Source organism: Cebus imitator, unplaced genomic scaffold (assembly GCF_001604975.1).
Source record: "Cebus imitator isolate Cc_AM_T3 unplaced genomic scaffold, Cebus_imitator-1.0 Scaffold127, whole genome shotgun sequence".
NCBI classification, from domain to species: Eukaryota; Metazoa; Chordata; class Mammalia; order Primates; family Cebidae; genus Cebus; species Cebus imitator.
In genome coordinates, this window is record NW_016107442.1 from 3,719,643 (window position 1) to 3,734,008 (window position 14,366).

General features: G+C 32.4%; 1 protein-coding gene across 15 annotated transcripts in view; it reads left to right on the top strand.

The window, feature by feature from the left end:
- Positions 1 to 14,366, top strand: part of LCORL (ligand dependent nuclear receptor corepressor like) — a 189,901-nt gene that overhangs the window by 48,363 nt on the left and 127,172 nt on the right. For all 15 annotated transcript variants that reach the window (XM_037742775.1, XM_017540561.2, XM_037742773.1 and 12 more), the window contains exon 2: positions 6,403 to 6,468. Coding sequence is in view for 11 of the 15 variants with exons in the window: in XM_017540561.2 (XP_017396050.1) it covers positions 6,403 to 6,468 (66 nt within the window). In the remaining 4 variants the exon portion in view is untranslated. The remainder of the gene's footprint in view (positions 1 to 6,402; positions 6,469 to 14,366) is intronic.

The following is a 14,366-nucleotide window of genomic DNA, read 5'->3' on the forward strand; positions in this document are numbered from 1 at the left end:
GAGCTCAAGAAATCAGCATGCAGTGTCTTTAATCTGGCTGAAAACCAGTTCTTGTGTGTAGGGTGAGATCCATAAAACCTGACAAATAACACTTTTGTTTTGGAAAGCAGTTTCTGGGAGCTATAATGCAAAAAATTTTCAGAACTTATACAGGGCTGACAGTCATTATTTAGGTTCCCACCACCCAACTGAAGCCAAGAAAGTTAAACTTAGTAAAGTTTTTGTGCTTCTCCCTTAAAAACTTTTTTTTTTTTTTTTTTTGAGACAAGGTCTTGCTCTGTTGCCCAGATTGGTGTGCATTGGGTTTATCATAGGTCACTTCAGACTCCAACTTCTGTCTCAAGCTTTCCTCCACTTCAGCCTCCCAATTAGCTAAGACTATAGGTGTGTACCACAACACTGGGCTAATTTTCTTATTTTTTAAATTTTTTGTAGAGAAGGGGTCTCACTTTGTTGACCATGCTATTCTCAAACTCCTGGCCTCAAGCAGTCCTCTTACCTCAGCCTCTCAAAGTCCTGGGATTATAGGCATGAGCGACTGTGCCCAGCCCCTTAAAAACTTTCTTTAGAAACCTCAAAAGGGCCGGGCGCGGTGGCTCACGCCTATAATCCCAGCACTTTGGGAGGCCGAGGCGGGTGGATCACGAGGTCAAGAGATCGAGACCATCCTGGTCAACATGGTGAAACCCCGTCTCTACTAAAACCACAAAAAATCAGCTGGGCATGGTGGCGTGTGCCTGTAATCCCAGCTACTCAGGAGGCTGAGGCAGGAGAATTGCCTGAACCCAGGAGGCGGAGGTTGCGGTGAGCCGAGATCGCGCCATTGCACTCCAGCCTGGGTAACAAGAGTGAAACTCTGTCTCAAAAAAAAAAAAAAAAAAAAAAAGAAACCTCAAAAGGAACTTTAACTTACGTTCCTGAATAAACATGGTCTAGCTCCCTTTAAAAGTGGGGAACCCAGCCCTCACAACATAAAATTTAACAATGTCTGGCATTCAAGCAAAAGTACTAGATATGCAAAAGAGCAAAAAAATATAATTTATAATTGAGGGAAATACCAATCAGTAGAAATAGAACCAGAAATAATATATGATAGAAATTGCAAAGAAGTGTATTAAAACTGCTATTAAAGTTTGCTCAGTTATGTTCAAGGACTGAAAGGATAACATGAACATAATAAGAGGGAAATGGAGGATTTAGGGTAGAAACAAATGATTTGTTGCATCAAATAGATATCATTACAGAACAATAAAAAGATCAGTCCTCTCACACCATTCACAAAAAGCAATCAAAATGTGCCACAGACATACGTGTAATATTTAAATCTCTATAACTTTTAGGAGAAAGCCTTTTCATCCTTGGGGTAAAAATACTGATTGTTAGAGCAGGAAAACCACCATAAAGAAAAAACTGGGTGGTAATCAAAATTAACTACTTTTGTTCTTTGAGAAACACCGTTAAGAAAATAAAAAGGCAAACAATAGACTAGGAGAAATATTCACACCATATATTATTAGACAAAGGAATTGCATACAGAATATATTTAAAAACAAATTGGAAAGGCTCTTATACTACTATGATAAAATGTCTAAAAACCTAATTAAAATTATACAAATGATTTGAACAGAGGTATCTGAATGCCAGTAAGCCTTTAAAAAGATGTTCAATAGGGAAATACAAACTAAAATCATATGGAGACATGAGGACATTATAATGTTTTCTGCAAATCACTTTTTTTTTTCTTTTTAAAGAAGAAAGCAGACAAGAAAAATACAACTAACCAAGGGATGATTGGGATGTGAATCAGCCATGATAACTTTCATATATGGATGGCAGATGGCAGGAATATAAAATGATACAATCACTTTGAAAACAGTTTGGTTTCTTAAAAAAACTAAACGTAACCCTACTATATAACCCTACGATCACTCTGTTAATTGTTTACACAAGAAAAATGAAAACATATATCCACCAACTTCTGAATAAATAAAAAATTGTAGTATATCTAATATAATGGAATATACCAAGAAGTAACAAACTAGTGATAACCAGCAACAATACAGATAAAGCTCAGAATTTTTCCATTGAATGAAAAAGACAAGCACCCCCCAAAAGAGAGCCTGTTCTGTAAGATTCTATTCTCACAAAATTCTAGAAAAGAGAAACTAATCTGCCATAGACACCAATGTAATTCTGCAGGTTTAGTGAGCTCAGCGTACCCCAAGAAAACCATGCCAAGAAAACCGTGCCAAGACATACACCAAGAAAACCATGCCAAGACATAATTCTCAAACTGCTGAAAGTCAGGGATAAAAAGAAAATCTTAAAAGCAGCCAGAGAAAAAAGGCAAGGCACATTACATATAGAGGAATAAAGGAAAGAAAGATTGTAAACTTGCTAGCAACTATGCACACCATTAGACAGTGAAAACATGTCTTCAGTGTACCAAAAAAACTGTCAACCTACAACTTTATACCCCCCCAAAATTTTTTTTTAATTGAGACAACTGATTTTTTCTCTAAGAAAAACAGTAGCTAAAAGATCTTTAAGCATAGATCTACAGATATACAAAAAAGTGACATTGTGAGTAAATTTAAAAGACTTTCTTTTTTAATATATTTAAAATAATATTTTAAGTAAGTTATGTATAATGAGATTTATAACAAGCAGATGTAAAATATATAACTATGGCACACAGGATGGGTTGGAAGATAAATGTGTACTGACTCTTACATACTAAGTGGTACTATAATATTTTAAAGTAGAAGATGGTGAAAAGCAAAATGAATATTGTAAACCTTAGGGCAAGCCCTTAAAAAAGCTAAAAGAGGTATAGCTATTAAGTTTATGGTGGCAACAAAATGGAATATTACAAACTTCTCATTTAACTTAAAATAATGTTGTGGAGTGGAGAATGGGGAAGGGTGTATAACAGAGGCAATAAATAGAAAGCAAATAAGATGGTAGATGTAAATCCAACAATTTCAATAAGTACATTAAATTTTAATGGTCTAAACACTGTCCTTAAAAAACAGATTTTTAGACTGGATGAAAATGCGAGATTTAACTCTGTCATCCACAAGAAACTCATGTGAATATAATAGATTAAAAGTTGAAGAATTGGGAAAAAATACATAATGAAAATGCTGCTAATCATAAGAAAGTTGGTGTAGCTGATATAACAGTAGGCACAGTAGAATTCAGAACAAGAACAAGGAGGAGCATTTTATAATGATTATATGAATTCACAAAGGAGATATAAAAATATGCAATATAAATGCACCCCCTAACAGAGCATCAAATTACATGAAGCAAAATTGGCAGTAAAGAAGAAAGGACAGAAAATCATGAGAGAAGACTCAAAGAACATTATCAATCAGTTAATCCTAATTAACATTTATAGTACATTCCTCCCAATAACTACAGACACACATTTTTTTTCATGTTACATGGAATATTCACCAGTGTAGATCATATGCTATCCATAAGTTGTCAGAAAATTTAGAATGATTGTAATCTTACATGTTTTATAACCACAAAGAATCTGGCAGAATTCAATAACAGGCTGGGTGCGGTGGCTCATGCCCGTAATCCTAGCACTTTGTGAGGCTGAGATGGGTGGATCACCTGAGGTCAGGAGTTCAAGACCAGCCTGGTCAATATGATGAAACCCCATCTCTACTAAAAATACAAAACATATGGGCATGATAGCAGGTTCCTTTAGACCCAGCTATTCAGGAGACTGAGGCAGGAGAATTCGCATGCACCCAGGAGGCAGAGGTTTCAATGAGCTGAGATCACACCACTGCACTCCAGCCCGGAGGACAGAGTGAGACTTTGTCTCAAAAACAACAAAAAAGAATTCAGTAACAGAGGAATATTTCTGAGCACCACCTAAATATTTGAAATTAAACAACACATTTATATCCTGTGGGTAAAATAAGACATCATAGGGAAATGATAAAGAATTTGAACTAAATGAAAATAGACAGTATATCACAGTTTATAGGATAGAACTAATGTAGTGAATAGAGGGAAATTTATAGCTTTAAATGCTTTTATTGGAAAAGAACAAAGGTCTCAAATCAATGATCTAGGCTTCCACCTAAAAAACTTAGAAAAATAAGTTTGAGTGAAAATAAAAAATAGAAGGATTTAAAGAAGAAAGCGCAGAAATAAAAAAACGATAGAAACTGAGTGATCAAGAAATAAAATAATTGAAACCAAAAGTTGATCTTTTGTAAAAAGATCAATAAAATCACTCAATTTTTAGTAATTTAGAAATTTTAAAATTTAGAAAGAGGAGGGAAAATACCTAAACTGATATCAGGAATGAAAGAGGGACATGACTACAGATTCTTAAAATATTAAAAAGATATGAAGATAATCTTTTGAATAACTTTTTGCCAATAAGTGCAGAATTTATACAAATGACCAGAACTGAATTAATAAGAAATAGATAACCTGAATAGTTTTTTACTGATTTTTAAAAACTTGACTTATGATTAAAATTTTACCACAAAGAGAGCCTCCAAGTCTGATTAATAATTAATGAATATTTTAATACACAAACTCAAAAATTGGAGAAGATTGGATCATTTCCCAGTTTGCTTTATGAGGCCAGCATTACCCTGTTACCAAAACCAAATAAAGACATTATAGGAGAAAAGTTGCTTTGGGATGAGCTTTGGGATATTCTAGGCACTCAGAAGGGCACAAGGGTACCATTTGAGTTGATGGAAATAGTGTCTGTCTTGGTTGTGTTCTTGGCAAAGTGAAAGTATGGATTTTCAAAAGTTACTGAACTTTATTTTTAAAATGGATACCTTGTGTTATATGAAAATTATACCTCAATAAAGTTGACATTTTTAGACAAAAAGATGTCTTAGTCAGCAAATTGAACCCTAAGAATTTCATGAAGAGGAATATATAGTAGAAGAAATTGACCAAAATGCTTTAAGGAAAGCTAAAGAGACATAAAGTGAAGAAGAGAGGTAGTGACATGAAGACTATAGTGAGACCAACGAATACACTTTTAATCAGAGTCTTAGGAACTGTGTTATCAGCAATAGATGCTCACAGGTGTGGTAATATTTTTGAAGCAGGTTAATTACAGAAAAATAGAATGTCTTCTACTCTAAAATAGAATAATCCTCTGTAGAAGAGTTTAGGCTTAATCTGCCTGAGTCTCTACCCAATATGAAAGTCTTTTTTATAGCATTTTTGAAAGCTTGCTCTGGCAGTAGGTAGTTCATTGAGTTTTTTACCTGGAAATTTCCACTCAAGGGAACTAGTACAGTCATTTCTCAAAAGATTTTATTCATTAGATACCTACCAAGTACCATGATAGCTACCTTACTTTGTGAAATCTAAGGCATTACTAGTTGTAAGATGCATCAATAGTTCATGTTTTATTAAATGAAAAATGGTGGCTACCTTTTTATTGTGACAGTAGATTCTAAGATGAGTCTTGATTTTAGAGATATTAATGTTTTTCAAAAGCATCTTGTAACTTATGAAATATTTCTGTAGAAGTGTTACTACCATTTTACAATTTAGGAATGCCACTGAGAAAATCTACTTTTTCTTTGATTTGTAGGGCCTGTCATGCCATGTTTAATTTTTTCCTCCCAAATCCACACACGGCTTACATTAGTTCCTTTTCTTGGCTTCTCAATTATTTTGCCATCAGGATCGTATTTTTCTTTGGATGTCTGTAGTTGATTGTTGCTTAAAATTAAATATGTTACAGACTTCAAAGTAGAAATTGTAAAATCTTAAAACTGATATGTCCAGAAAGTGAAATACGTGGGACATTAGTGAACTAGGGTTTTGTTAACTTGATAAGATTTTTCAGTAATTTTTTTTTTACCTAAAATTTAGGGCAGTCCATAGCAATGACCAAATTGTTGTGTTTTAATTTTTACAAGTAAGTTTAAATTTTATACATCATACGTTTAACAGAAAGATTTCTCCCTATCGACACTCACTTACTCATTCTTGTAATTAAGGTTAACGATGCTATTTTTTTAAGTTTACTTTTTTAAAACAAATATACACAATTATAATACATGTCTTCTAATTATTTTTCCTCTCTCTACAAGATTATTACATATGAAATCTGCCCATAATATTTTACCCAGAAAGAGTTCTAAATGATAAAGTTGTTGTTTTAGTAATGAATATTTACATTTTGATATTTTAATTTCTTTACATTCATGTAATTTCTGGTAGTCATTGTGTGACTATTGTGTTGTATATTGCCTAGTTCAGCTTAATTCAGCTGGAGGAAAAGTGTATGTTAAATTAATTTGCTGATTGATACACAATTTATTGCTTTAAATTATTATATAATAAAACTTTTCTAGTAGTTAATACACTTTTCTCTCTTTAAAAACACAGGTTTTGAGAGTATTTTAGAAGGGCTTTATGGACCACGGCTACGAAGAGACCTCAGTTTATTTGAAGGTAATTTTTAAAATTTTATTTAAGTTTTCACTTCCCACCCTATTTAACAAATGAAAAATTGTTGTTCTATACTAACTTTATATTAAATATGAAATATCCAAATATTTGTATTACATGTCATAGTTTTTCAAGATTTTGTACACTAAATCAGAATAGAAAATTAAGCTTGTTTTGGGGTCAGTGATATAACTTAATTTTTGTTGTTTTATAAATTCCATGCCCTAACCTATTCTTAAATAAGATTGAAATAAACCAATTAAATGTTAATTGAATTAAGTAATTGCGTAATCAAATTATTAAACTTTAATTGAATTATTTAATTTATTCAATTTAAGTAAATGTTCAATTGAATAATTGTCTTCTAAAAAGTTATCACCCAAATTTTTACTTTTGTTGGTTTTTTAATATTTGTCTTAGTGAAACACTTGTGATTATTGGGAAGGAATAAACTAAGGCTAAGTGAACTAATATATTGACTTCCTTTTATTTGTTTTTGTCAGGACATCTCTTTCTAGTATCTGAAGAGCTAGAGTTGTAAAACATTTTTTAAATGAGAGAGTTTATATAGAAGAATATTGAGTGGAAGTCAGGAGATTAATTTCTTCTAGTTTTTACTGAGTTTGGCAGTCACTTAAATCTGTAAGGTCGACATATTTCTAATCCATAAACTTGGTTCTTCACTGGCATAGTTTTCAAAAATAAGTAGAGCTTTTGTTGCTATAGTTCAAGGGAGATGTGTTGTTAGTAGTGACATTGGTAGTAGTGATGCTGATATTGATCAATTAAAATTTTTTTTTAACTTAACGTGAGTACATTTCTTATTAAGTATGATTTGCTTTGATTTTTCTTTTCAACTATTAATCCAAGGGATATTACTAAGCAGTAACTTACAAGCATTTCTTAATATAAATTTCAAATATTGAGTACAACTTATTATTTTAGGATTAGATTGTATTCCCAACGTATTAATATCATGCTTATAAAATTTTTTTATGATTACCATTATATTTTATACAATTTAGGCCAAAGAACAAGTTTACTATCAGATTTAAAGTAATTTATTTTTAATTATAAAATCTAATGTTTTTAAAGTATGGTTGGGAAAAAGGACTTTTGTGTATTAATACAATTTTGAGCTCCTATGTATTATTAGTACTGCCTTTCTAAAAGAAAGTTTTATCAATAAATATTCAGAGCCTAAAAAATAATACATACCTACACTGTATTTTTACTTTTAGGTATCACAAGAAAATAACCAGATGTATTCTATATAAAGCTGCTCATTATAGTTCATTTAAAGTTGTTTCTAGTTTGTTTTTTTTTTTTTTTTGCTATTATGTGTTAAAAGGGACTATTTAATAGTTCTATGTTTATAATTGGAATATATGCAGGTATTAAACAGTTATGTTATTGAGTTTATTAATGACATGGAAAAATTGTTAGACTGAAGAAAAGCAAGTGCATTGTATATATACTGTATTTTGACTCATCCTAGTTTTGTAAAAAGAAACAACAACAAAAAGAAAAGTACGTATCTTTTCATTGTAAATGGATTAGAAAGAAGAGACTAAAATGTTCGTGGCAGTTATATCTGAAATATGGATTATGGATAGTTTTGCATGCCTTTTATATATGTGGCTTTTTCTAAAATCAAACATGTATTATGTAATTTTTAAAATATGAATATTATGAATCTTTTAAAAAGCACACTTTGTATTTTTCTTGCTGAAACTCTTACCAATATTGGAAAGTGAGGTCTATGGCTAGCTAAATTAAGAGCATTATCTGTTTTTACCAACAATTATTTTTTTCAGTGATTTTGACCATACCGTATGTGTAATAATCAGGTGAACTTTATCCATTTTTATAAATTACAGAACCATAAAGGAAATATAATTTCATTTGGGTTCTCAAATGTATAAACACTTTCTTTCACATATAACCTGTGTTTTCTTAAACTGTCCTTGGGATGGGAATGGGGTCTTGCAATAATATAGGAACATAGCAAGTTTTCAGTCTCTCAGGTTTTTAAAGAGCTTGTAGATTATCTTAAATGTACTGCAGTAGCGTTAAGGCCTTTGAGGTTTTCAAACCTTGACGACAAGGACATGGTATTAAACTTTGTATTCCTAGCAACTAGTCAGTGGTCAACAGTGTTTTAATTGCTCATCGAAGCCCTCGGGCTCCTGGGTACTCTCTGGCAATATAGGTTATAGGTTTTTGCAGCTGTTACCTTCTGTTGTTCATAATGCAGGCAGCTTGGAACTCAGATTGCCCCTTCAAGAAATACTACCTTGTGCATTCAGTTTTATATTTTACATTATACTGTTTGTTATTTGTTGTTGCTTCCTCTTCCAAAGGCTCTAGCTCAGATACTGTTGGAAGATTTTGATCTGTGATATAAGTGCAATACCACAGGTTAGCTGTTTTATAGCCAGCTATTTTGTAGAGCACAAGGACAGAACATTTTTGTAGATATATCTGAAATTTTATAGTACAGTTCATTTACAAAATGGGTAGTGTTGGTGTAGAGTTTCTACTTTGATTTTTGATTGAGCGATTTCTGGATCTTGTATCTGTTCAGTTTTATGTGCTGTTACCTTCCGCCATACTGTGGTACGTTCCATTCTACGGAGACACAAAATATCGCTAAGGATCTTTCTTTGTTTTGTATAAATACTTGTTTTAAATTGAAGTGATAGTGGTGATGGTGCAAGAACTCATCATTCTGCTCATCTTTATTCATGTTGAGCAGGATAATTCAGTTTTGAATCACAGAGCTGAAAGTATATATGAAAGATATCCCAACAATATATTTTCAGTGAGATGGAGTGATAGCCATGCAGACTTTAAGGATGGAGACTCCAAAATGCACCCATTCCAGTGTTTTGTTATTCTTACAGCTTAAGAGAGCTGTTTTCTGAAATCTCTTAATTTTAATCATTTCTTATTTTAACATAGTTTTGTACTGAATTAAATATTTTTATCTGAAATATTCAACCAATGCTAATTTTAGTTTAGCCATTTTGTCTGCTGAGTTTACAAATGAGAAAAAGAGAAATCTGAGGAATCAAGAATTTAACCCATGCTTGATGTTTCTTCAGCCTTCCTTTCTCACCTGCTGTCCTTCCATATTTATATTCAAAGTCAGTATTATACTTCACTGCCTTCTGGTAACCCAGGCTGCAATTTGTGATCCATACCCTCTTAACTTCCTCCACTTTCATGTATTTGTTTATATAGTTATGTATGTACATGTGCATAAGTATTTATGTTTCTTCAGAAATCCATTGTTTGTTACATGAAGGGCTGAATTTTCTAAGGAAATAAATTCTGTAGTTTATTTTTAGACTATTTTTTTTATATACAAGTAACATGTTTATTTTTAAGAATTAGAAAACAACAGATAAGAAAGAAAAAATTATCCCAATCCCACTACCCACAGATAATCTTTACTAATATTTTTGTGTAAATGTAAAATACATGTTTGTGTGCATTTATTCTTTTATTAAAATCATATTATGATATACATGGTATATATGCTTTTTGTGCCTAGTATGTTCACTAGCATATCATTTAGGTATATAAAGTTCTAAATTATCACTTTTTTTGTCTACTCCTGTGACAGATTATGGGTTACCATTTTTAATGGCTGCACAGGATTTTGTTGTGGAAGTATTATAATTAATTAACTCACTTAATATCTCATTACTGTGTATCTCATTCTATTCTTATTCAAATAAATCTTGTACTTGATATCCTCTTTTGTGTTTTTCTGGGTGAGGGGGGAGGGATTGTAAAACTAAACTTTGCATCTCAGTCAGTCTTTTTCTTACACATAGACACATAATTGCTTCATTGGCTTTTTACTGCCAATATTTTCAGTTTGTTTCTTCAGGTGCCTTAGCAAGTTCTTCCTCTTTTTTATTGCTTTTTGCCTTTAAAAAGTTTCTAGTCAAAGTTGATGACTAGAGAGTAATGATACTAATTATAGTAATAAACATGTATTTGCAATGAGGTAGACAGCCATACATTGGGCTGTGCTGTCAAAGTCCTGCCAAAATGTAGAGCCTCTTAAAAATGCATGTAGAAGCTATTAATTATAGACATCTGAAGCCTTTTTCCCATCCTCTTCTAAATAACTATGCTTTCTTTGTTGTTACCATTATTAAAAACGGTTTACTATTTAAATGCTAAGGCTGCAAGTGTATTTCTCTTTATGCAAATATGTATGTAGGAATCACATAGATTAGCACATGGTTTTAGATAAACTATTGGACATCTGGGCCCCTGTTACTCACTGTTCTCAACTTAGGAACCAAATAAATTGGGTAGCAAAGGATTCTTCTATATTATCCTGAATTCTTTTTACTTATGACAAAAATCACGTGAACCTGGGAGGCAGAGGTTGCAGTGAGCCAAGAATGTGCCACTGCACTCCAGCCTGGGTGACAGAGCGGAACTATGGCTCAAAAAATAAGGCAATGGCAATTAAAAGTAAAGGCAAAAAACTCAATTCCCTTTGCACCAACCTGATATTTGAACATACTTATCTGAAGTAAAATCTTACGTGAGTATATTCATCATCGTGCCTGTAATACAAAGATTGGAGGAACAGGCTACATATTCAGTAATAGGATTTGGTTAAATAAATTGTAGTGCATCTTTTTGAAGGACTATACTTGAGTATGGGAAATATTTGTAGTAAATAAGCATAAAGGTATAATATGGTTTTAATTTTTTAAACTAAAAAATTTTAAAGCAGTTTTAAATTTACAGAAAAAATTAAGTAGGAAGTACAGAGAGTTTCTATGTACTCTTCTTCTGCCCTCAGGTCCCTGTATATTAGCACATTTTGTTGAACCAATTGATATAGTATTTTTATTTATTTATTTATTTTAGGACGGAGTCTCACTCTTGTCACCCAGGCTGGAGTGCAATGGTGCAGTCTCGGCTCACTGCAACCCCTGCCTCCTGGGTTCAACCAGTTCTTGCCTCAGCATCCCGAGTTGCTGGGATTACAGGCATGCGCCACCGCACCCAGCCAATTCTTTTGTATTTTTAGTAGAGACTGTGTTTCACTATCTTGGCCAGGCTGGTCTTGAACTTCTGGCCTGGTGACCCACCCGCTTTGGCCTCCCAAAGTGCTGGGATTACAGGCATGAGCCACTACACCAGGCTGATACCTTATTATTAACAAAATTCCATAGTTTACATACATTGGGATCACTCTTTGTGTGTTGTGCAGTTTTATGGGTTTTGCCAAATGCATAGTGTCATTTATCCATCATTATAGTATCAGATGTGGTACAAATCACTGCTGAAAAAAGTCTCATAAACTACCTGGTCATACCTCCCATTTCTCCCAACCTGTGGCAAATACTAATCTTGTTATGGTCTCTAAAGTTTTGTCTTTTAGAATGTCATGTAGTTGAAATCATACAGTATGTAGCTTTTAATGATTTGCTTCTTTCACTTAGAAATGTGCATTTAAGGGCCTTTTATTACTTTTTATCTCTATTGCTGAATAATATTGCCTTGTATAGATGTACCCCACAGTTTGCTTATTCATTCACCTATTGAAACACATCTTGCTCACTTTTAATATTTGACTATTAGGAATAAGGCTGCTATAAACATAGACAAATTTTTTTGTGAACAAAATTTTTCAACTCATTTGGGTAAACATTTGGGAGCTTCACTGATGGACTGTGTTTAGTTTTGCAAGAAACTGTAAGGCTGTCTTCAGTGGTGGCTGTACCATTTTGCATTCCCACCAGCAGTCAATGAAAGTTCCTGTTGCTCTGTATCCTCACCAGTATTTGATGTCAGTATTACGGATTTTAACCATTCTAACTGGTATATAATGATATTTAATTGCCTTAATTTGCAGTTTCCTAATGACACGATATTCAGCATCTTTTCATAGGCCTAGTTGCCACTATATATCTTCTGGGTGATGTGTCTATTCAGACAGATTTTGATATTTGGGCAATGTTGGATTTGTAGAATAAGTGAAGAAATGTTTCCCCTGCTGCTGTTTTTAGAGACAGATGGTATAGAAATCATCCGGGTTGGTGCTTTCTGTTTCAGAAGGTTTTTAATTATTAATTTCTTTAATATATATAGGGCTGTTGAGGTTATCTATCTTACCTTGTGTAAGTAGATTATGTCTTCTGAAGAATTGGCCCGTTTTATTTAAAGTTATCAAATTTGTGAGCATGATGTTGTTCATAATATTTCTTTATTATCCTTTTAATGTCCATAGGATCATAGCCAGTCTTTCATTTCCAATATTAAAAATTTGTGTTTCCTTTTTTTTCTTGAGTGGCTAGCCAGGCATGGCTAGAGGTTTATTAGTTTTACTGATTTTTTTGTCCCCACAGGACCAGCTGATCCTAGTTTTTTTAATGGCATGAAATATAAACTAGAAGGATCTATAGCAAAATGTTAATCATTGTCTTCACATTATGGGATTATGAATAATTTTTCTTTTCTCCTTTGTACTTTTCAATATAGTTAATATGTAATTTCATAATGAAAAATTATTTTTTAGTTGTATTGCCTACTGATCACTATCTTTTCCTCAAACCAACACAGTTATAACCCGTGTTTCATGATCTTCATGAAAAATCTGTCTCAGTATTCTTCATTTTCATTTTTCACTGAACTTTGTCACGAAATTTACAGCCTATGTATAAAGGGTGCAAAAAGTATAAAAACACTCAAATTATTAATAATGAGATTATTTAGAAGAAAATGAAAATAATATCTATTGAAGATGTTTAACACATGCTTTAGTTTTTACTACAGCCTTAACATGCAATTATTATTCTCTTTTCAAACAAAGTATCTGAAACTCAGAGAAGTTAACTTGCCTGACTGAGGCCACATGAGTATGTAGAAAAGCCCATGGTTCAGTACCAGGGGTCTCTGATTTCAAACTCTGGATTAGATAACATGATTCAAGCCAGATTTTAGCTATAAGAGTATATAGCCATAGTGGAAAGGTTGATCTTTGTCATTCATTTATTGTTAGTTTTCATTATGACATTACCTTTTACTAATAAAGCTATTTCTCTAAGATGCATAATTTAACCTTGAGTTTATGCATTAAAGTTTCAAAAACAGTGATAATATCTTTTAGAGATGAATATCTTATTCACTGTCAGATTTTGTTTGAGATAAAATGAATGTTTTTCAGCATTTATTTAATTTTTAATGACATGAAGCATAACTTGGGAAGAGTAGAAATCTGGCCTAGAGTTGATTTTTCAAAAGCTATTTTCCCATATGGAAAAATTTATCCCACCAAACATCGTTTGTTTGGTTTCAAAATCAAAAGTAATGTAGAAAGAGTAATTATAAGTAAAGCCATACATTTTGAACTCAGAAAAATTTAATGGTCTTTATATTTGATTGATTATTGAATGCCATTTATTTGACTGTGTAGGCATTTGTTGTAATTAACATTTTCTCGAAGAACTCCTAAAATAACAAATGAGTGACAATCTCAGCATGCCTTGATATTATCTTACAATTGGCAATTGTCTTAATTAATCTAAAATTGTTGGCCCTTGATTCAGCATATTTATCACTGAAACTTTATGAAAGCTTAACAGCTATTTTTCAAAAATACCCCTTCCCCAAGTCTATAAGCTATTTTCCAAAAATTCTTTAATGAGGCACTGATTAAAAAAGAAAAGGCAGTAAGATTTCCTTGACGTATCAAAATTATGTTATGCTTGGCATATGAATCATGTTTTTAGCACAATATTTCCAAAACAAACAACTCCAAAATCTTTTGCACGCTTATGGGTGATCTGTTTCAGCTGGACTGCATACTGTGAGTGGGGAATAACATATTTGATTAAGTGTTAGGTCCCAAGTTCCTCTTA